A 22,116-nucleotide genomic window follows, 5' to 3' on the forward strand; every position below is an offset into this window, starting at 1 on the left:
AACGGCTAATTTTGGTGTTTGTTATGTAAATCAATAAGACAGGAAAATGTTAAAAATATAATCACAATTAATTTAATAAAAACATATTATATCGAACTTCTATAATACAGTCGAATTAGTCAACGAAAATATTTGATTAAACGAAACAATGCCTTTTTAATTATACGTGTGTTTATTAGCTCTTTAGAAAATTGAGTTTCCTTTTCTCTATAAATAATAATTATAGATACTTAAGTGGAAATAGTCCTTTTTAATGAAACTGGGGTACCTTATATATAAAAAAGGGTACCCAAATCCCAAAACTACCTGGGGTTATGGGATACCTACCAAAATACCTAACGAATCTTGACCTTCGTCATTCTAGGTATAAGGTTCCATAGATAAGTTTCTATAAGGCTAGTACATAAATGATTAAATAAGCTCTTAAATTGGATCAAATTACTATAAGTCTAAAATTCTCAACACTTTCAATAAGTTAATTTTGGAATTCAGAATAACAAAACAAGAGGAGCCAAGTAAATCCCATCCGTCTTTCTGGCGTTAAAATTAAAAAAATAATAAAAACAATTAGTTTTTTTATAATTAAAATAGAATGAGAATTTAATTACTTACTTCGAGCAGTATATTTTACGAAATATAATCAACTAATCTATCGGTATCAATTCTGTTCCATAATAAAAAATTAAAAAATCACCGTATAAAAATTTTAGAATACCACGAATTTATCATATCTGAGTGAAAGAACGCAAAATAAATAACATATCTAAGCGCAAAATCAATATATTTAAACAACTCTCAAAAAGAGGTATTTTCTTTTTAATGAGAAAATATGTACTTTCTTCAGAAGCATGCGTAAAAAAAAAATGCTTTTTTTCATAAAACAATGGCCGACTATACAAAAATTCAAGAAAAAAACAATTATTTAAACATATTTGGCAACGTTAGGAGAGACCACTAAAACAAATAACACGACCTTCTCAGAAAAGGAAAAACTTTACATAAGCATCCACTCGAACACTCGGCGGTACATTAACATCGTGAATAAGTGCATTCTCACGTTTTCACCAGACTTGAGACACTTGGTCGAAAAACAAAGGCAAACACAGATGACACTTAAAATTTATAAATAAATTGGTTTGACAAAATGCAGAAGAAAGAAAAGGAAGAAAAAAATAAAGCAATCCATGGCAAGAAAAAAAAAAGGCTTACCGCTGCTGCAGAGTGGTTTCATCCATAGAAGAGGCCAACATAAAAAGAAAAAGAGAAAGAAGATCATGTTACTAAAGAATTGGGTCAATAAATGAATTAGTAAAATATTTGAAAACAATGTTATTCAGCTGAAAAGTTTAGTGGAAAAAAGTGTTATCAAATAAAGATCAGCATGGCTACTAAATAATTGATACTAACGACCCCTTTCGAACAATATATTTAAATGACGAACACAAAATGCAAACATACACAAAATACTAACACACTACCTAATTGTAAAACATTTACTAATCACGTGGCTTTTTAAAATGAAATATAGATGGCAGCACAAAATACTTTAAACAGAAACACAGCACAATATAAGTATTACATAAAATCAATATTACACGTATTACTTGATTAAAAACTTCATTCGCTTCAAAAATATACAAATAGGAAATAACAGTTGATATGTTTTAAGCGCTCAAAAACAGACGGCCATTATCAAGACTTGCCTGCCGTGAATGAGGAGTAACACGAATGATTTGAAATACAAAATATAAAGTTGTAAACGAAAAATGGAAACATAAAGGTGAGAAACAAAATTAGAAAAACACAGTACGCGAGAGAAAAAATTGCTGAACATTATAGGAATCTTGGGCGCAAATTCAATTTTGACAGTTCCAAAATTATTTCTAAGCCAGTCACATCAACTCATCTTGATGCCTTAGAATCATGTTTTATTCATACGAATGCTGATTTCCTTGTTAGAAACATTAGTTACTTACCATCTCTCCATAGAGCTTGGAAATGCATTTTGCCCTTATTTGCTCTCTCTGCCACTGTGGTGTTTCTTTTCTGGTTTTCACATTTTTTCCTCTCTCAGCAACTGTGGTTTTTCTAGTTTTGTTTCTCGCCTTTATTTTTTTTTTATTTCTTTTTTATTTTCCGTCTGTAACTTTACGTTTTATATCTCACATCACCTTTATTTGTTTCCATTTACGTCTGGCAAGTCTTGAAAATGGGCGTCTGTTTTGAGCGCGTGAAACATGTCGACTGTTATTCCCAATTTGTATATTTTTGAAGCGAATGAAGTTTTTAATCAAATAATATCTTACTGCTTTAGTTTCTTCTGATTATTTACTTAATTATTACACGTAGTTGGATTGAAGCACTAGGTTATATTGGATGCTAAAATCAAAAACACTAAGTTGAAAGTTTGTAAAATACACACCCAGGAAAATGGGTTCAACATTGCACACAAAATTGGTATCTTGAATCATGGTAAAGGTTCAATTCGCTGTAAGCATAAATATTAAATTGTACCAATCAAGTCGAACCATAAAAGAGATGGCCAAGCCGGAGACTAAACTAGATCACAGAGTGGAATAAAGCAATAGTCGTTTGCCCTAATGCTATTGGACGATTCATATTCGCATCCCAATAGAAACGTATACGTTTTTATCTGCATCTCATTGATGGATTTCCAGTGGATAGCTAAGTGGAAATGACGTAAGCTTAGATATCTCTATACCATGTTATCAAGTATATGAAGGATGGTTCACCTTAGCACTAGTTGCAGCAGATTTGAACTATTTTATGAATTAATAAGCCTCAAAAATTTAAACGATTATCAGAAAGAACACAGTGAATGGGTGTAATTTTCAAACTTTATATAACTAATTTAAAATTTTTATAATAAAGATTTTAGTGCTTATTAAAATAAATTTAAGAAAATCGTACATCGCAAAATATATTATTAAGGTTAGGGGGTAAAGATTACTGGTATTTTATAGCCATCGGGTAATTTTAGCCATGAAGTTCCAATTGCTGAAAAAAGTATTTCAAAATATCATAATGAAATTTTGTTTTTGTTTTTATTTTTTTTTGGTTAATGGCGGGCATTTGGGCGGCATAATGCAAAAAAATCGATGGAAGAAAAATTTCTCATTGCGTGATAAGTTATCCTCTAATAATTTGTTCTCATTTTGATATTTAGAAGAAAAAAATTTCAGTAGCTGAAATTTTATTTATTCTAGATTTGCCTGAACTCAATATTATAATTCTATACTTAAAATTTTATTTAACTTATGGCAGAGAATTTACGATGAAAAGTTTCTCCCATGGTGCATCCTAGTTTATTAAAACAGGATAGCAGCAAACGTCAATTCCCAGTAGCGCACAGGTACAAGAGATCTCTGTTGAGGATTTATGATAACAGATGGCGCTGAGCGCAAACAATTTTCTTATTATTTTTTCTTCACTTCTTAAGTTTCAGTTTGGATTTAACCACTGAACCACAATGAAATAAAATCCTTTTTATTATTACAATTTGTGTAATTATTGTCGAATTATTGTAGAATTCGAATCATGGTGCTACACCGGCCGAAAATAGGCCACCTGCATGAAATGTAAGTTAACATTTGTTTTGTTTTGGTCTCCCTTAAGTCGGTAATTTATTTTGATATTTTATTGTATTAATTGTATTGTATTTATTATAGTAACGTGCGAGCTGTTTATAATGGATGATTTTGAAAAATTAAAGTCCAAAAGAGCAGTAATCAGACAGCTGATTACAAAATTAATAAATAAAATTGATAAATCGTTATTAGAAACACTTCCTGATTATCCTGATTTGTATGATTATCTAAATCAGTTAAATGAAAAAAACGAAACTTTAAAGGCTCTTGATTTAAAAATTGAAAATTATTTTGATAAGAGCGAGGAATTAGAGAGTGAAATCATACAAAGTCAAGAGTATCAAGATCGAGTAGTGGCTTATAAAGGCAAAATTGAAAGATATTTACTGAAATGCCAGACTACAAGACAGGAAGTAACGATTAATAGTGGTAACAATAATTTACAAGAAAATATAACTTATGGAAATATCTCGCACGTTGCTAACGTTAAATTACCTAAATTGGAGATAAACAAATTTTTTGGTGATGCTTGTGAGTGGCACAGTTTTTGGAATAGCTATAACATAGCTATACATAGTAATGAGAGTCTTAAAAAAATTGATAAATTTAATTATCTTAAGATGTATTTAGGGGGAGTTGCTTTGAGTGCAATTTCTGGATTCTCATTAACTGAAAGTAATTATGATTCTTCTATTAAGTTGCTAACCGAAAGATTTGGTAGGCAAGATTTAATTATTAGTAGTCATATGAATAAACTTTTATCAATTAATTCTGTAAGAAATTCATATGATATTAAAGCTCTACGTAAATTCTATGACGAATGTGAAATCCACATTCGCAGTTTGAAATCAATGAATGTAACAAAAGGTAGTTATGGTAATTTACTCTGTCCTGTTATTTTGCAAAAGCTACCAGAGGATTTAAATTTAGATTATAATAAAAATAGAAAATCAAGTGTAGATTTTGACATTGATGAACTAATTTCATTTATTAGAAAAGAGGTAGAATGTAGAGAAGCCTCACATGTGTTGTCTAATAGTTCTAAAAAACTAAGTGTTCATTTCGAAACACAGCAACGGTCGGAGAGCCATAGTAAACATAATTGTAATCGGAAGTTCTCATCTTCCTCGGCATTAGTTTCGGCATCTAACAACATATTTTGTTTGTTTTGTAATTCCAAAAATCACGAATCGAAAGATTGTTCTCTGACCATCGAAGAAAAAAAACAAACGCTAAAAGATCAATTTCGCTGTTTCCGGTGCTTAAAGAAATATCACACATCCAAAAAATGTTGGAATACATGTATTTGCACATTATGTAAGAAACCGCATAGCGAATTAATTTGTGATAAATCAGTAATAAATAATGAGTCGAAAGAGAAAAACGATACTCTGGCATCCGTTACCGCTTCATGTGTTTCGAAACGAAAACAAAATGAAATGATCTATTTACAGACTTCTTTAGCGTATTTGATTTGTGGTAATGTAAAGAAGTTGGTTAGAATTTTATTTGACTCTGGTAGCCATCGCAGTTTTTTGAAACGGGATATTTGTAATGAGTTGAACCTCAGGACCATTAAAACTGAACGGTTGCATGTTTTCGGTTTTGGAGAAAAAAATTCCAAGGGGTGTTCTTATGATTTAGTGAAAGTGAATCTTCAGTACAAAAACGATAAAAAATTAAATGTGTGCATTGAAGCATTTGTAGTAGAAAAAATAACGTGTGGGAAAATAGCCGCACCCCCTGAGAGAATTAAACAATTAACAAGGAAAAATAATATTTTTCTTTCGGATACCGGAGAAATTGCTGATATAGACATTTTGATCGGCGCCGATTTCCTACATGACGTAATCTTTGATACGTCTTTGAGGCTCGGAAAAGGGCTCGTTGCAACCGATAGTTTATTTGGTTTTGTGGTTCAAGGGAGATTCATGAATAATTGCCAATTAAGTAGAATTGTAAACAATACTATAATATCTGATGTTGATTATTCTTTGTTTTGGAACCTTGAAGGATTAGGAATAAATACTATGAACGAAGAAAATGTTGATAATAAAAGTGAATTGTTAAAAGGTTTTAATTCTGATTTGCATTTTGAAAATAATAGGTATAGTGTGCGACTTCTCTGGAGACCAAATACAAAACATTTGTTAAATGATAACTTTGAGCTGGCTTCAGAGAGGTTTGACAAATTAAAGAGGAGATTTAAGAATGATAAATCCTTGTTTGAAGAATATAAAAAAGTTATAAAAACTTACGAAAATGAAGGGATAATTGAGAAAGTTAAAAACACTGATCCCCAAAATTATAAACAATGTTATTTACCTCATAGGGCTGTTATAAGAAACGATAAACTAACTAGCAAATTAAGGATTGTATTTGACGGTTCCGCGCATAAGAAAAATGAATTGTCTCTTAACGATTGTTTGTATATTGGGCCAAATTTATACCCAGATATATATGAACTTATGCTAGCGTTTCGGGAAAACAAGATTGCTTTTATAGGGGACGTGCAACAAGCTTTCTTACAAATAGGGATTAATGTAGAAGATCGAGATGTCACAAGATTTCTTTGGTCAGATGACCCCGATAATGATTCGTCTACAGTAATTTATAGATTTTGCCGCGTACTATTTGGTATCAACTGTAGCCCTTTTCTCTTAGCGGCTACTATTAAAGAGCATATTAAAAAGTTTGCAAAATCAAAGCCTCTTGCGTATGAATTACTAAATGAAAGGGTATATGTCGATGACGTCATAGGGGGAAGTGACAGTACAGATACAGCATTTCAAATAAGTTCTGATTGTGTTGAAATATTTCGGGATGCGGGAATGGTATTGAGAAAGTTTCAAACAAATGATAAAAAATTACGCGAATTATGGAAGAATGCAGGTATAGATGTTCAGAATGAAAAGGAATCGTTAGGTCAATCAGGTTTTCCATTTAAAGTTTTGGGAGTTTGTTGGGATCCTGAAAGAGATGTATTTTACTTTGAGTCCAAATATCTGTTAAAATTGATAGACACAGGGCAAATAACAAAACGATTTATTTTGAAAATCATTGGGCGTATTTTTGATCCAGTAGGATTTTTGGGACCCTTTACAATGCTTCTAAAATCTCTAGTTCAAAGCATTTGGAAAAGCGGATTGGAATGGGATCAAGAGCTACCCTTAGATATGGAAAATCAGTGGCGCGAAATATGTAAACAATTCGGTGAACTTAATGATTTGAAAATACCGCGTTATTATTTTTTTGAAGCAGGTAACAAAGAAATTATAAGTTCACAATTACATATCTTCTCTGACGCCAGCTTAAAGGGTTATGGTACAGTAGCATATATCAGATCAGAAACTAGTGATGGGCATATTTCTACATGTTTTGTTTCAGCTAAAAGTAGAATTGCGCCCCTCAAAATGATTACATTACCACGACTTGAGCTACTAGGTGCCCTCCTCTCTGCTAGATTATTTCGAACTATTACTAGAGCCATAAAAATTACGTGTGACAGTTTCTTTTGGTGCGATTCCTCTATTGTGTGTTGTTGGATAAAAACTCCTGCCATTCGTTTTAAACAATTTGTGCGTAACCGATTGGAAGAAATTCAAGAGATTACTCAACCTAAGGACTGGTTCCACTGCCCCGGAATTGACAATCCTGCCGATCTTATTAGTAGAGGTGCTTCCATGAGTATATTGAAGAATTCCGACATTTGGTGGAAGGGGCCACCTTGGTTGTCGCTTCCGACCGAAATGTGGCCAGAATTGAAACTCTTCAAAGAAAATGATGAACAAATTGAGTATCGTAAAAATGAAATCACCGTTATGAAATGTGTAGATGGTGAAGAACTTGAGTTGATAAATATCGCTAACTTTAGCAACCTCGAAAAAGTTGTTAGAATCATAGCGTGGGTAGTGCGATATTTGAACTGTTTAAAGAAAGTTGAGCCGAATATGGAAACTCTGACTGCAGAAGAGCTCCGAAATTCTGAAAATATACTAGTAAAGCTTACTCAAGCAAAATTCTTTGAAAGTGAGATACGAGCTCTCCAATCTAGTTTGCCTATTCCAGCTTCTTCTACTATTTTCAATTTAGCTCCTTATCTTGATGAAAAAGGTATCCTGAGAATCACAGGAAGATTGGACGAAGGAGATTATTCTTTTGATGAGAAAAAGCCTATAATCGTACCAAGACAGTCTAAATTTGCGGAGTTGCTTGTCAAGCGAGAACACGAAAATGTATTTCACTCTGGAGTAGAGAGCACTCTAGTACAAATTCGGAGAAGATTTTGGGTGCCTAAAGGAAGACAATTAGTAAAAAAGGTTGTCTCGAAATGTTTGACTTGTCGCAGATACACAGCCAAGCCTTCTACCCAAATGACTGGACAGCTTCCAAAAGATCGAATTAGTGAAACTCCTGCTTTTACCGTATGCGGAATTGATTTTGCCGGACCAATCTACATCAAGGGTGAAAATGGAATAAAGAAATCATATATAGCCTTGTTCACATGTGCAGTCACGAGAGCAATACATCTTGAATTAGTCACAGACATGTCTACTTCGACTTTTCTGCTGGCATTCAGAAGATTTCTCTGTAGAAGAGGTGGTTGTCATACAATCTACTCCGACAACGCCAAGACTTTTAAATGTACCGATAAAGAGCTTCAAAGATTATTTGATATTTTGGAAAATTCCGAGTTCAAAAACTTTCTTGCTGCTAAAAGAATATCCTGGAAATTCATCGTCCAACTTGCCCCTTGGTGGGGAGGATTTTATGAAAGATTGGTAAAAAGTGTCAAAGAGCCTCTAAAGAAAATACTTCGAAAAGCTCTCTTAAATTTTGAAGAGATGACCACTATATTGACTGAAATCGAAACCATCGTTAATCTTCGACCCTTGTCCTACGTCACTAACGAAATTGGTGAACCGGAAATTCTTACCCCATCACAATTGTTAACCTCTGGTAAAGAAAAGGCAGAGTATCCAGCCCATTTCATAGAAACCATCCATAGAGAATCCACCAAAAAGATTCTTATAAAAAGAAAAGAATACCAAGCTACATTATTGGCTAATTTATGGAAGCGCTGGAAGGAGAGCTATTTGTTTAATTTGAGATCTGCACACAACTTTACTTCTCCTAACCAAGCAAAATGTTTGAAAGTGGGAGATGTGGTTATGATGGAGGGCACCACAAAATCAAAACTATTATGGGACATAGGTATTATAACAAAAGTATTTCAAGGGCGTGATGGACGTGTAAGATCTTGCCTTATTCGCAAATCCAACGGCGAATATAAACGCCCAGTACAACTTATTTATCCTTTAGAACTCAATGACTGAAATGAACAATGATAATGTTTTTATTTTAATTTTCTTATTAGATTATGTTTTTTTTATTTTCTTTCAAGTGAATATTTGCATCTCATTTCAAATTTATTTGCATTTAAATGTTATTTTTTTTTAAATATGTTTATGTTATTTTTGTCTAATTTTTATGTTTAAAATTTTAGTGAACTCGGAGGAGTTCAAGTGGGGAGTGTTGAGGATTTATGATAACAGATGGCGCTGAGCGCAAACAATTTTCTTATTATTTTTTCTTCACTTCTTAAGTTTCAGTTTGGATTTAACCACTGAACCACAATGAAATAAAATCCTTTTTATTATTACAATTTGTGTAATTATTGTCGAATTATTGTAGAATTCGAATCAATCTCAGATTCAAAATCCACCTTGTTCTAACCTTTTCACTTATTTCATTCCTCTATCATCTACAGCAGTGTTTCCCAAACTTATGACTTTTGTGTACCCTTTCTAAATTTTTCGTAAAGCTGAGTACCCCTAATAAAAAAATGAATGAATTTTTTACTATAAAAAATCGCACAAAAAGTAAAAATCACAACTGGCTGTTGACACTACTAATTATTAACTGTTAACTCTGCAAAAAATATCCAATAGAAAAATACGTAATCGTAAATTTTCATGGCTAGCTTTGTTTTTAAATAAAATTTTTTGTAATTTTCGTTTGTTGCAAGATATTTCGCATAAGAACGCGTACCCCTGCTAAACTGTTCCCGTACCCCTGGGGGTACGCGTACCACACTTTGGGAAACACTGATCTACAGCAGTGTTCCTCATCCTCCGGTCCGGTACCGGTACGTGGATCAAATGGTACCGGGCCGCCCATTTCATTGAAATTGAATTTAAATTCCTAGGTTTATACCCAAATTAAAAATATCTCTGTTCCATTAAAATTTTATTTATTTAAAAAAAAGGGGCCCCCGAAGGTAGTGACATAATTTTTTGAATGTTTGTAATATATCATTGTCTCCGATTACCCCCAGATGGAGCCGTCTTATTGCAAAGAAACAAGCTCACGGTTCTCATTGATTTAACGTTCTAGTAAGTTAAAATGTTAATGTCACTTTATATTTATTTTTTGGTGTAACTGTATTTTATTTTGAAAACATGTTCAAATACAATTAAAATAAAATAATCTAAAATATAAACAATCAATTAATAAATCAAAATAATCTAAAATATAAACAAACAATCCCCCCCCCAGAGGGGCGCGGTTAAATTATGAAACGTTGACAGGTCCGCGGTGATAAAAATGTTGGGGAACACTGATCTACAGGATTGAAAAATTTTTTATTTTCTTTCTTGACATTTAAATGTTTCTCAAAATTTAACTGTTCAGGTAAATAATTAAAATTTTTTTCATTATCAAGATTGTGCAATCAAAGTTTACACAATTAAAAAAAAAAAACTTTTAAAAATTATTCTACTCACTCAATTCAGCGATAACTTTACATTTTAAGGTTCAAAATGACATTGCTCAATGAAACAAATAATAATCGCTAGTTAACTAGTGAAAACTATTAAAACCCGTCTTTACCAGACAAGTTTTACTATGTGAAAAAGTCACTATGGGTGAACACACAAAACTTAAAAAAAAAAAAGAAGAAGAAACAATCTAGATGCTTTAACTTACTGCCTAATTAGGTGAACTTTAAAATACACATCGATCAACTTACCTCGTGGTGGTTTCTTCATACTCATATCGCTACAAGGCGTTAATGACGAATTTTGAAATTATTTTTACCGCAAGAAAAGAACAGAAACTCAACATCCTCGCCTCTCGCAGGAAGGAAGTGAATAAACGAACGAAAAACGTTTACTTGACGCGTTTAAGTCAGTTAAAGTCCTATTTTCCAATTGCATCTTTCAAAGAACAATTGATTTTTTTAACTGTTAGCGTTTGTTCTCTTCAAGTTTATAAAGGAAATTGACCTTAAAAGAGAAGACTAGAAAATTAAATTTAAGTTTTAAAACAGCTTTCTTCAAGTGTTTTTTTTTTTTTTTTAATGAAAAATCACACGAAAAATGATAATAGTGGGGCGTGTCACTTTCGAAAAAGTAGAGAAATTTAGGTGATAATAGAAATTTAATGCTTAAATGATACTCTTAACGTTGTTGCTTTTAGATGTGACTAAAATTTAACCCTTTTAAAGAACAGTGCCACCATATAAGTGGCATGGCACTCTCACTTAGTAGATTAAATGACCGTACATAGTGGCAAACATTTTATTTTATTTTTATATCTCTTATTTTTCTCATATTTAATTTATATAACTAAAATTAATTATATAATTAAAATTAGTTATATAATTATAATTAATTATTATAATCATACTTGGTGGGCAGAAAACTTGCAATGTTATCAGGCAGTCATGGGTTAAATTTTTTCACTTTTTTAATTAATTAACGTTTCTAGACTTTTTAAATTTGTTATTTTTCAAGTTTTATAGAACGGAAAATTGTCACTTGGAAGTTTGTAGCAAACAAAAAACTTATATTTTCACCCAGTTCAAAGCTTTAGTTAAATCTTGGCATTCTAGCTACCCAGAAACTGATCGAAATTCCGCCTGCACAGATTGAAGCAAGTAAAAGGTTGAAAATACCTTCATTTGTCCAACTTCATTAAAAAAATAAAAATTACACATAAAGCACAACTTTCATTATTTTGTTTGTATTTAAAAGATTAATAAGATCTAGCCAAGCTTAAGTCCTACATTCACTACCATACTTTAAAATAATTTTATAATGAAAGAAAAATTTTGCTCTACAAACCAATTTTGACAGATAACCTTAGACTTTAATCACTTAAAGAAATATTGAGTTTCAGATTAAAGTTTTCATTTTAATTCAAAATATACATAAATGAAGTAACCAAAAGCAAAATTCAGGAAAAAAGAACAAATATAGGGGGGGGATTCAAATGTCCAGCAAAATTTTCGAAGTTTTATTTCTGCATTTTTAGAACTCTGTTATAGATTTAAGAAAGTATAATTCACTATTTATCATGGATACATCGAGATTATTCAGAAATTCATTTTAAAGATTTATCTTTGGATGCAATAAATTAATAACTATGCGCAAGAAGTATTCAAATTGTTTCAAAAAATATTTAGAGACATAGCGAAACATGTTAAAAGAAAAAATAACATTAACTGGCCCACATTTTTAATTGCCCTTACAGCTAAAGGGACAGTATTTTTCAGATTGTGTTTACCCCCATATTTTGAGAAATCTAACTGTTAAAAAAAGGGTATGTTTTTTCCAAGGAAACCCATTTTTATGGCTGATTCTTTTAATTATTATCTAGCACTAATAAAAATATTTAAGGCCAAACCTTTTGAAACGTTAAGGTTGGTGTGTAGTTACAATTAAGTTTTTACGATGGGTAATATTTCTTTTCTTTTTTTGGTTCACCGTACACATATACATTTATAACTCAGTTTCAAAAACCAGCTGTTTTTTTAACGCTATAAGTTTGTACTTGTGAAGGTCTTAAGAATTTTTACATATTACAGTATAGTAACTTTAATTAATAGCAGTTAAGTTGAAATAAATACATTTGATACATGGAACTCAAACTGTAATAAGCATGAATATTTTCCACGATAAATTTGATACTTAATACTTGTCTAGATTTTCTGGAGAGGTACCTATTTTGTGAAAATGTAGACATAATTTGTGAAAATTAAAAATTATATTAAAAAATAAACACAAAAAAATGGTAAAAATACAGATTTATTTGTGAAAATTAAAAATTATATCAAAAAATCTACACAAAAGATGTCAAAAATATGGATTTATTGTTTCCTACGGGATACAAAAATAAAATTTTAAGAAAAAGTATTTTGTGAAACTACCGTTTTTCCTAAAGTTGAATTTGTGAAGGTACCGCTAAACGGTAGTAAATTTGGACTGGACTGACCCCTGAATATCAATTTGAATGCTTAATAAGCATTCATTACAAATTAATGTATAAGTGTGATTCTAGTTATTATAGTATACACTTGGTAAATGGCACTTTATCTAGAATCAATTTACACAATGATTTGATACTTTGTATTGATAGTAAAAACTTAGCACAAACATTAATTCATTCACATATCTTACGTTTAAGTCCTAATCAAATCACTAAGGAAAAGTAAATTCGAAAGCATTGAATACTATTAATTAAATATTCTTATTTGCAAGTTTGTAATAATTTATTGGTAATAATTAGAACAAAGTATAAAACAAATGGTTGATGATTATACAGCAGGTTCTCTGGTAACGCTTCATAGAAATCATTCAACAATTAGAAGAGAATTTACCTACTATTTATAGAAACTTGCTCTCATAATAATTACAAGTAGATTAAAACAAATTTTATAACTTTTAAATTTCAGCAAAAAAATAATTTTTCATGAACCACAATTCTAATATGTAGCATTATAAATTTAATTTAGCGAACATTACTATTTAAAAAAAAAACTATTGTAAAAATTGAGCTGCAAATTAATGTTTATTTGAATGTAATTTGATTTTTCATTAAATATCATAAAACCAAATTTCGATCATAGTTTGTAAAACCAAAATCTAATGCAAATACTCTAATAAAATATAATCCACTACTTTATAACACTTTTTTTAGGCCCGTAAATTTGAATGGATTTTTTTTACATAAAAATCACACACACACTTAAGAGTGGAGATTGTGTAATGTATAAAACATTCCGTTCAAGTCTTAACTTTAAATTGTGCTTCCATTGGATGAAAAAGAAGAAAAAAATATGATATTTCATTTACCACGTGGAACTACTGTTGCTGTTGTTACCAATCTGAGATTGTCTAACACAGTGTTTCCCAAACTTATGACTTTAGTGTACCCTTTCTAAATTTTTCGTAATGCTGTGTACCACTAATAAAAAAATTAATGTATTTTTTACTATAAAAAAATTGCACAAAAGTTAAAAAACACAACTGGCTGTTGACATTACTAATTATTAACTGTTAACTATGCAAAAAATAGTCAATAGAAAAATACATAATCGTAAATTTTCATGGCTAGCTTCATTTTTATATTAAAAAAAAGTGAAATTTTCGTTTATTGCAAGATATTTCATATAAGAACGTGCACCCCTGCTAAATTGCTCCCATACCCCTGGGGGTACGCGTATCACACTTCGAAAAACACTGGTCTAACAGAAAATGAAACCAAAAATCTGAGATGTCCAAAAACATTTGTGGACGACGGAGGATATTGTCTTTCGTCTATCAAGCTAACTAAATTGTGGGTAAGGAAGACCATGTGAAGAGAGCACGACTGGCACTCTAAAAAAGTGCTTGGACCCTACCGAAAAATGAGGGCTCTAGTATGGCTGTTAATGAAGTACAAATAGGTGTTTTGGTGATAGCTTGGTCAGAGCTACAAAGACCCCTTGTGGGATAAATTTATCGGGTTCCCTGCGACAAACCCCCTGTGGCAGAATTTTTTTGAGCTATCAGCGACAAAACTCTCTAGCACTAATATTTTTCTGCAAGATACTTTAAATTATAACAAATATATATGTTACTCATTTAAAATAACAAAAGCGCTGTGTTAAAAAAAATTTAAAAAAAATATTTTTTTAAATTGGACATGGAATAATTTTTTATTCTTATATTATAGGTGATATTCTCGCATTTTGCTGGTGGGAGGGGGTGCACAAATTATTTCCTTTTTCGCATCTTTTTAAATAATCATCACAATAAAACAAAATAATAGAAAATCATGAAATCCGCAGTAGTAATTGTCGAAAAAAAGACTGATGACGAAATCACACGAATCGCACATCTCAAATGCGTGTTTAGTTTCGAGATTAGGTTGTTGTATTCATAATATTGGATTTTAAAATTATTGAGAAATCAATAGCAATAGCTGCCAAAAACTATGGCCTTAAAAAGTAAATACTCAAATGTACGATTCGAATTTTCTCTAATGTTAGAAATATCTTGAGATATTTAAAATCATCGTGATAATCAATATCAATAACTGCCGAAAATACAATTGAAACATTACATCGATTTACGCTAATATCGGCATAAATTAAGCGCTTCAAAAAGTGATTCAAATATTACGTGTAAATTTCTGTATCAAAGAAAAGTAAACTCTTTTTTACTTTTCAAAAGAAAAATCTTTCTGCAAGAGCTCTGTAACGTTCTGCGACAATGTCGCCGTGTCTGCCACGGGGGAAAAACCTATCTTGTACTAATATCCTTCAGCAAGATACTTTTAATAATGAAAAATATGCATATATAATACTATTTTAAAGTAACAGAAGCGTGAACTTCAAAAAAAAAATTTCGGAAAAAATGCAATTCTTTAAACTGAATATGTAATATTTTTTTATTCAAATATTATGAGTTATATTCTCACATTTGGTAAGGGAGAAACACACTAATTATTTCCTTTTTCTTTTTTTGAAAGTCATCACCTAATTTAAAATAGTGAAATCCGTAGATGTAACTACCGAAAAAAAAGATCGATGGTGAAATAACGCAAATCGAACTCTTTGAAAAGGGCGTTACAAATGCGTGTTTTCATTTCACGATTCAGCTGTTGTAATAAATAATAACAGATTAAAAATATTGTATTTTAAAAACAGTGTGGAAATCGATAGCAATAACTGCCAAAAAAATAAAAAAATTTTGCAGAAAAGGAAACCAAAATTTTTACTTCATTATTCTCAAATGAGAATAGAAAAATTAGCATTTTTTTCCATTCCGATGTACTAGAGTAGCATCTTTTGAATATATTTCTGAAGAAAAGATAAAATCTTTCCAAAATTTCCGCAAAAAAAAAATTTTTTTTTTTACTTCCCTAAGAAAAAATCTTTCTGCAAGAACTCAGTAACATTCTGCGACAATGTCGCTGTGCCACCACGATTCTGACATAGAGCAGAGACCTACCTAAACATCTTTCAAAGTACCATGAGTGGTTGGAAAAATTATGTTCCCACTAGATTTACCATGTTGAACTATTAAAGATCAACAGTAAAATCTCTGTATCTCTTGTGTTAAGAGATTAGTCCACATTTTGAAGGCAAATTTTCCTCTCTATATTCTAACCAGTCCTGTTCGGGAATAAGGGTCTTAAGAAATATAATTAAGTTTGAGTGCTCAAAACAAACAAACCATTTTTCAATTCTTTGGCATGAAAAACTTCAGTTTTTTTTTTACCAAACATGATAGTAAATGTGGTACTTTGTGAATCAAATGAATAAACATTTCAGAAAAGAGAAAGTAATATAACATAGCAAAACTAGGACACAACACAGGAAGTGTTTTACATAGAACAGCCGGCAAACATACTTCGTAACAAACTAATAAGACAAACTAATAAATACATAACTACATAATCTTAATAAGGATGCATGTAAAGCAAACTTGCACATTAGAACTTGTAAGGAAGTCAGCGGTGTATTTATCCACAATGCATCTCCAAGATAGATTTACTTTACTATTTTATTTAATGTAAAATGTATTTACACATGATTTTTTTTAAAGAAAAAATTTCATATTTACTTTGCAATTATAACTAAGTTAGTAAAAAAGGAATTATAAAAATAAAAGCTCTTTAAGTGTAGAGTTTAATGATAACTCAAAATACTAAATTAAATTATTATATAGTGTAAAAAGTGATTATTTTACAGCGATTAACTTTATTAACAAACATCAATGTGTGCAAAAATACATAAAATAATAAAGGTTCTCCATATATATTAAAACAACTTATTCCAATGTGACAATGTACCATCATTTCAATTGGTCAAAAGAATAATAATCATGCAGCTTTTGTAAAATACAGTAATCTTCGACAATATAAATTATGAAACAGCCGGCAAACTTTAAAATATGACAAAATTAATGTACATGAAGTTTGAAAATATTTATGTTAATATTTGTAAAAATAATAATAAAAACAACAACTTACCATTAAGACGTCTACTAGATGGATAAGCCGGAAGTTCTACAAAAAATTTTGAATACATAAAAATATTGAATTAACAAAACAATTACAACAAAATTTATTATTTACATACATCAAATATCTAAACCTAGAAAACATTTATATATGATGAGCACTTATGTCGGAATAAAAAAAAATTTAAAAAATATCAATATTTTACTAATATTTAAATAAATGAAATATTTCATTAAATCTAATTTCTAACCTAAAATTTACCTCAGTTCAGGTTATGAAAACAATGTTATATTATGATTAATATATAAATATATGCATACATATATAACATGATAAAGACAACAAAAAAAAAAACACAGATTATTGAAGAAAATTAACAAAAATACTAAGTCTTAATAATAAGGTGTAAGTAGATAAGTTTAAAATTTAGAAAAAAAAAAACATGGAAAAGAACTTAAAGATTTAACACACTCAGAGATATTTTTTATTTATTTATAAAATAACATTCACATGATTTAAAATCACGTGTCGCGATTCTTATTTATGCTATATAAAATCGCTCATCGTGTTTCGCATTTTCACAATTTTATACCAAATATCCCATTTCGTATTCCCACGGTTTAAAAGCCACTATTCTGATTCATGTTCAAGTGACTTAAAAATTACACAACGGAATCCCTATTCATAAGATTTTAGAATAAAGCACTGAGATATGTATTCACACGATTTTAAAATCAAACAGTGAGATTCGTATTCACAAGATTTTATAATAGAACATCGATATTTGTATTGCAACTTTAAAATTGAATGTTCAGATTTGTAATCGCATGAATAAAAAATCACACATTGAATTTCACAATCACACAATTTAAATAAATAAAAAATATCCATCGATATTTTTATAAAAACGCTAATGACATTCTGTTTATAAATATTTCTTAGATACACTTTTTTCTTGATTAAATTTCAGGTATTTTTTAAATTAGTAAAAAAGTGTTTTTGCATATAACATTTTTGGATTTCTATTTTCAGCTTCTCTGGTTCTTTACCAAACTCATCCCTGGCAGGCCCGTAGCCAGGGAGGGGACGGTAGGACAAATCCCCCCCCCCTGAAATTCTGGGAATCAAACATTTTAGTCTTTCTTTGAGCCTCGCAGTAAAAAGAAAAACAAAAGCTTCCTAATCAAACCTTTTATTAACTAACTTTATTAAGCATATTTCGGGACATTCCGATTTGTCCTAAGAAAGTAATCGAAAAATTTTCTTCAAATCCCGTCGCATGTCTTTGTAAACTTTGCTTACATATTGATTATAATTATTATGCAATATTAATTGAAAAATAATTATTATGTAATATTTTTAATTATTAATTTAACTTTTGCAAACAACAGAATAAACAATATTTGTTACAATGTTTTTCCCCTACTTTGCATAACTGAAACTTTCCCCCGAAAAAATATCCTGGTTACCGCCTTGCCCTGAGGTATGAATTAATACAGAGATCTATAAAAATGAAACATTTTTTAAAAAGATCTCTGATTTTTCAAGCGAATTTACCAGAACGATCTGGTGACGAAAAGATTGAAACTAATTACAAGAGTTAATCAATGTGAGCAGAAGGTTTTATAGTTAAAATTTTAGCAAGATTTAATGTTGCAAATTTTTAATTTTATCTAAGTCTGCATAAATACAAATATAATATTTATAAGTATAGTATAACTATAATAAAATCACAAATATAACAATTAAATTTATGTTGATAATACATGTATGCTCTTTGACTAACAAGCATTACTACCTAGTATTAACTAAATAATAAGTTTCACCAAGTCAAATAAACCACTAAAAATAAGGTCTCTAATGCGAATTAAATCTGCTTTTAATGCATTTTCCTGAAGCAAATTTAAGAAAAATTAAAACAAAATCTGGTCAATAAATAAGGCTTTTAGCTTTTAACTAGATTTAAAAAAAGTCACACCCAACTTTAGGAATTGGTTTTTAAAAAAGTTATAGATATGAATATCACAACATTGGTATCAATATAAAATAGCTGCGTCATAGCTTTTGATTAAATATTATTTGACCTGTCAACAAGAAATTAATTAATCATGTGAAAAAGTACAAAAGTTTTTGACATCTCCAGATTCAACGAAAATACATTTTAAGAAATTTGCCCTAAGATTTACATTAAATAACATAAGAGTAAAAAGGAATTAATTGTAAGTATAACATTTGATAAATGAACAAAAAATAACAAAAGAGTAAATATTTCATTTTTGTAAGTTTATTTGTGAGTATTTTATTTACATAACAACCAATGATTTTCAACTTATAAATGCCAAAAAACACAGCGGAAAAAGATACAGATTTAAACACAAATAAAAATAACAGTTAATTTTGTAGTACACACCTGGTTTTTGCATGACTAATATTCGACAATATTGAGCATATTAAAAATTAAAAAGCCGACAGTTATTCTTGATCAAAGCAAGAGCAATCGCTTTAATCCATCCAGAGATAAAAGAAGATTTACAGTTAAGACCCGGTGTACAACCGTCGAGCCAAGTTTCGATTTGGGATATAGAACTAAAGCCCAAACAAAAATATAAAAAGTGTAATTTTGCAAAAACAAGTTTTAATATATATTGAGTGTTAAACTGATCTTCAAAAATAATTTTGATTATAACTTTGAATCAGCTACTGATTGAATAAAAATTTAAATATTTTTAGGACGTGGAACTTAAACCATTCTTATTCCCACAGTGGACTGATCGTTAAGACACAGTTCTCAACAGATCACCAAAGTCAAGCATCATTCGCTGCGGTCAGTGTGCGCGTGAGTGACCACTTGGATTAATCTGCGTAGGGACCGAGGGTGTGCGGTATTGGCCCTCGTTAACGTCGGACTACCGAAGCGGGGGTGCCATCCCCCTGCAGAGGATCAAAATTGTGATGGCATGTCTTCGCATCATCCTCAGGGACGTTTCCCAGACCATTGTCAAGATCTAGTGCGACGTAAATGGTCACAACAAATGAACTACAACAACAATAACAATGGTTCACGCAGGCTGGATATTTTGGATAGCTCAGTGTTTGGCGCGAAGTGCAACTAACTGATTCATCAAATCTGTGTTGTCCTAATAAACTTATGCTAATTATGATTCACACATTTGCGAACAGTTCTTTTTATACTTGTAGTTTTAAGAGCCAATCTTACTGAATGCAGCTCATGCACTTCCAGTTGCGGTCGAGGGGGGATAAGAAACTGAGTTATCTCGTATGGTATCTACCACTACAAAAATACAATTACAATTCACTAGTATATAAGACGTGTTAACTCGATTCTATGATAGGGTACCTTTTCGTAGATGACGGTTGACATTGTCGATAGCTACCATGAGCACGCCTATCTTGACAGTTCGATCTGGAAACGTCTACTTCGAAGGATGGTCCGCATTGAACAGTTGACTTGCGACTGCGACATTATCCACCTCCTCACGCTGTTCCTACTCAGTCTCGTCTCGATCACGCTCAACGTTGACTTGCATATACTCGACTGCTAACGGCAACACAGGAGCGACTACGATCGTGAAGATAATACACCTCTCACATTCAGCACTCAAAAAGTACGGTGATCTTAATACAGCTCTCCCGGCTTCTCACAAAACAGCAATGAATCAACTAGTAGTATCCGTTTATCGAATTCTATCACGGATATAATTCTGGTGGGGGAGTACCGTAGGGTATCTACCACTACAAAATTGCAATTCACTAGACGTGTTAACTCGACTCCATGATGGGGTATCTTTTCGTAGATGACGGTTGACATTATCGATAACTACCCCACAATCTGCAGCTCTCAGAAGAGCGTAAATCCCTGCGTGTACACTGTACAGACAGTTTTTTCTCTGGATGGATTAACGCGATAGTACAGAGAATCACCTTTTCCTCTCCTCAGGTCGTACCGCTTAATCTTAAATGTCTCTCACAACAGTATGATCGTAAAGACACGGTTTTCAGTAAAACAATGCTAGCACCAAAGCAATAACACAAAGTATCACCGACAGCGGGTAGGTGTCCACTTTGCGCAGGATGCTCAATGCGAAATTTCAAAACATTCGTACATTTTCGATCATTGTATGGCGTTCCGCATCAATATTATAGGTAGCAATCGTTCTTATAGCCTGTAATATTTTTCGCATGTGTTTGAGAACCTGATTACCGAATTATTCGCTTATTTATTTCACCAATAAAGTTCTCATTTGCATTTGATTTTCCGCTAGCCCGCCCCCCAGACCGTTATTGTGACATTCACGCTCTTCATTCGTTGTTCCCACTAGTTCGTTCAGAAGGCGTTACCACTCTGAAGCTCAAGTGTACCATAAAAAAGACCTACAGGAAACTAGGTATTGTGAGTACGTGGATTACCTGTACGTACAATCAAATGCATGTATTGAATTACCTCTTTCAGAAAGCAAAGGGGTGGCATTGGCATAAGAATGGCTCGAAACAGTATGCGCGTGAGCTCGTATTGTAACGATGGGAAATGAATCCCCCCCATAGAGCCCTATCATTTCTCGTATCCAGTTTTCTTTCCTCCTGCCACCATTTTTAAGAAACGATTCCTGCAGTGGACAAATTGAAAACTGTTTCCTGCATCATCAGTAACAGTACTTCAAACTAGAGCTGCACTATGGATTGTTGGCGACACATCCGAAGTCTAGTGCTGCACAATAAAACAAAACAATTTAACGAGGTTTGATACCAAGCACCCTTGGTGCTTTCTTAGGATCATCTAAGTAGTCCCCACCAGCTCAATGACCGCTGTCAGTGATGATAGACAACAGCAATCTACTGGAAACCATGCTAGTCCACTGTGAGACTATTCTACATCACCATTTCTTAATTAATTGAAAATTTTGAAACTGGTTTCAAAAGCAAAATTGAGAGCCATATTTTCCAAAAAATCTCAAATGGAATCAATCCCATAGCTTTATTTCACCTAGTAGCCTAGCACCATATGCAAATTTTTTTGGCATTAGTTAAGTTATTTAAAACTATTTTTTTTGAAAGAAGTTATGAAATTAGTCACAACTCAAAAACGAGTATTGAATATAAATGAGTAATTTTTTATTTTTTAGTGAAGTATTCACTTCTATGAAGGAAAGTATGGAATAATGGTGAAAAGTGTAAAACATTTTATTTAAAAATCAGA

General features: G+C 31.4%; 1 protein-coding gene across 3 annotated transcripts in view; it reads right to left on the minus strand.

Moving 5' to 3' along the window:
• The window catches only part of LOC107457025 (protein peanut), a 111,456-nt gene extending 91,982 nt beyond the window's left edge, over positions 1-19,474 (minus strand). For all 3 annotated transcript variants that reach the window (XM_087161625.1, XM_087161624.1, XM_087161622.1), the window contains exons 1-2: positions 19,312-19,474; positions 16,911-16,946 (exon numbers count right to left, since the gene is read on the minus strand). In XM_087161625.1, coding sequence (XP_087017751.1) covers positions 16,911-16,913 — 3 coding nt within the window. In that variant the 5' untranslated portion in view covers positions 16,914-16,946; positions 19,312-19,474. The remainder of the gene's footprint in view (positions 1-16,910; positions 16,947-19,311) is intronic.
• Between the last annotated feature and the right edge of the window lie 2,642 nt (positions 19,475-22,116).

This window comes from Parasteatoda tepidariorum, chromosome 4, assembly GCF_982258835.1.
Source record: "Parasteatoda tepidariorum strain Cologne lab strain chromosome 4, Ptep-v5.0, whole genome shotgun sequence".
Classification (NCBI taxonomy): domain Eukaryota; kingdom Metazoa; phylum Arthropoda; class Arachnida; order Araneae; family Theridiidae; genus Parasteatoda; species Parasteatoda tepidariorum.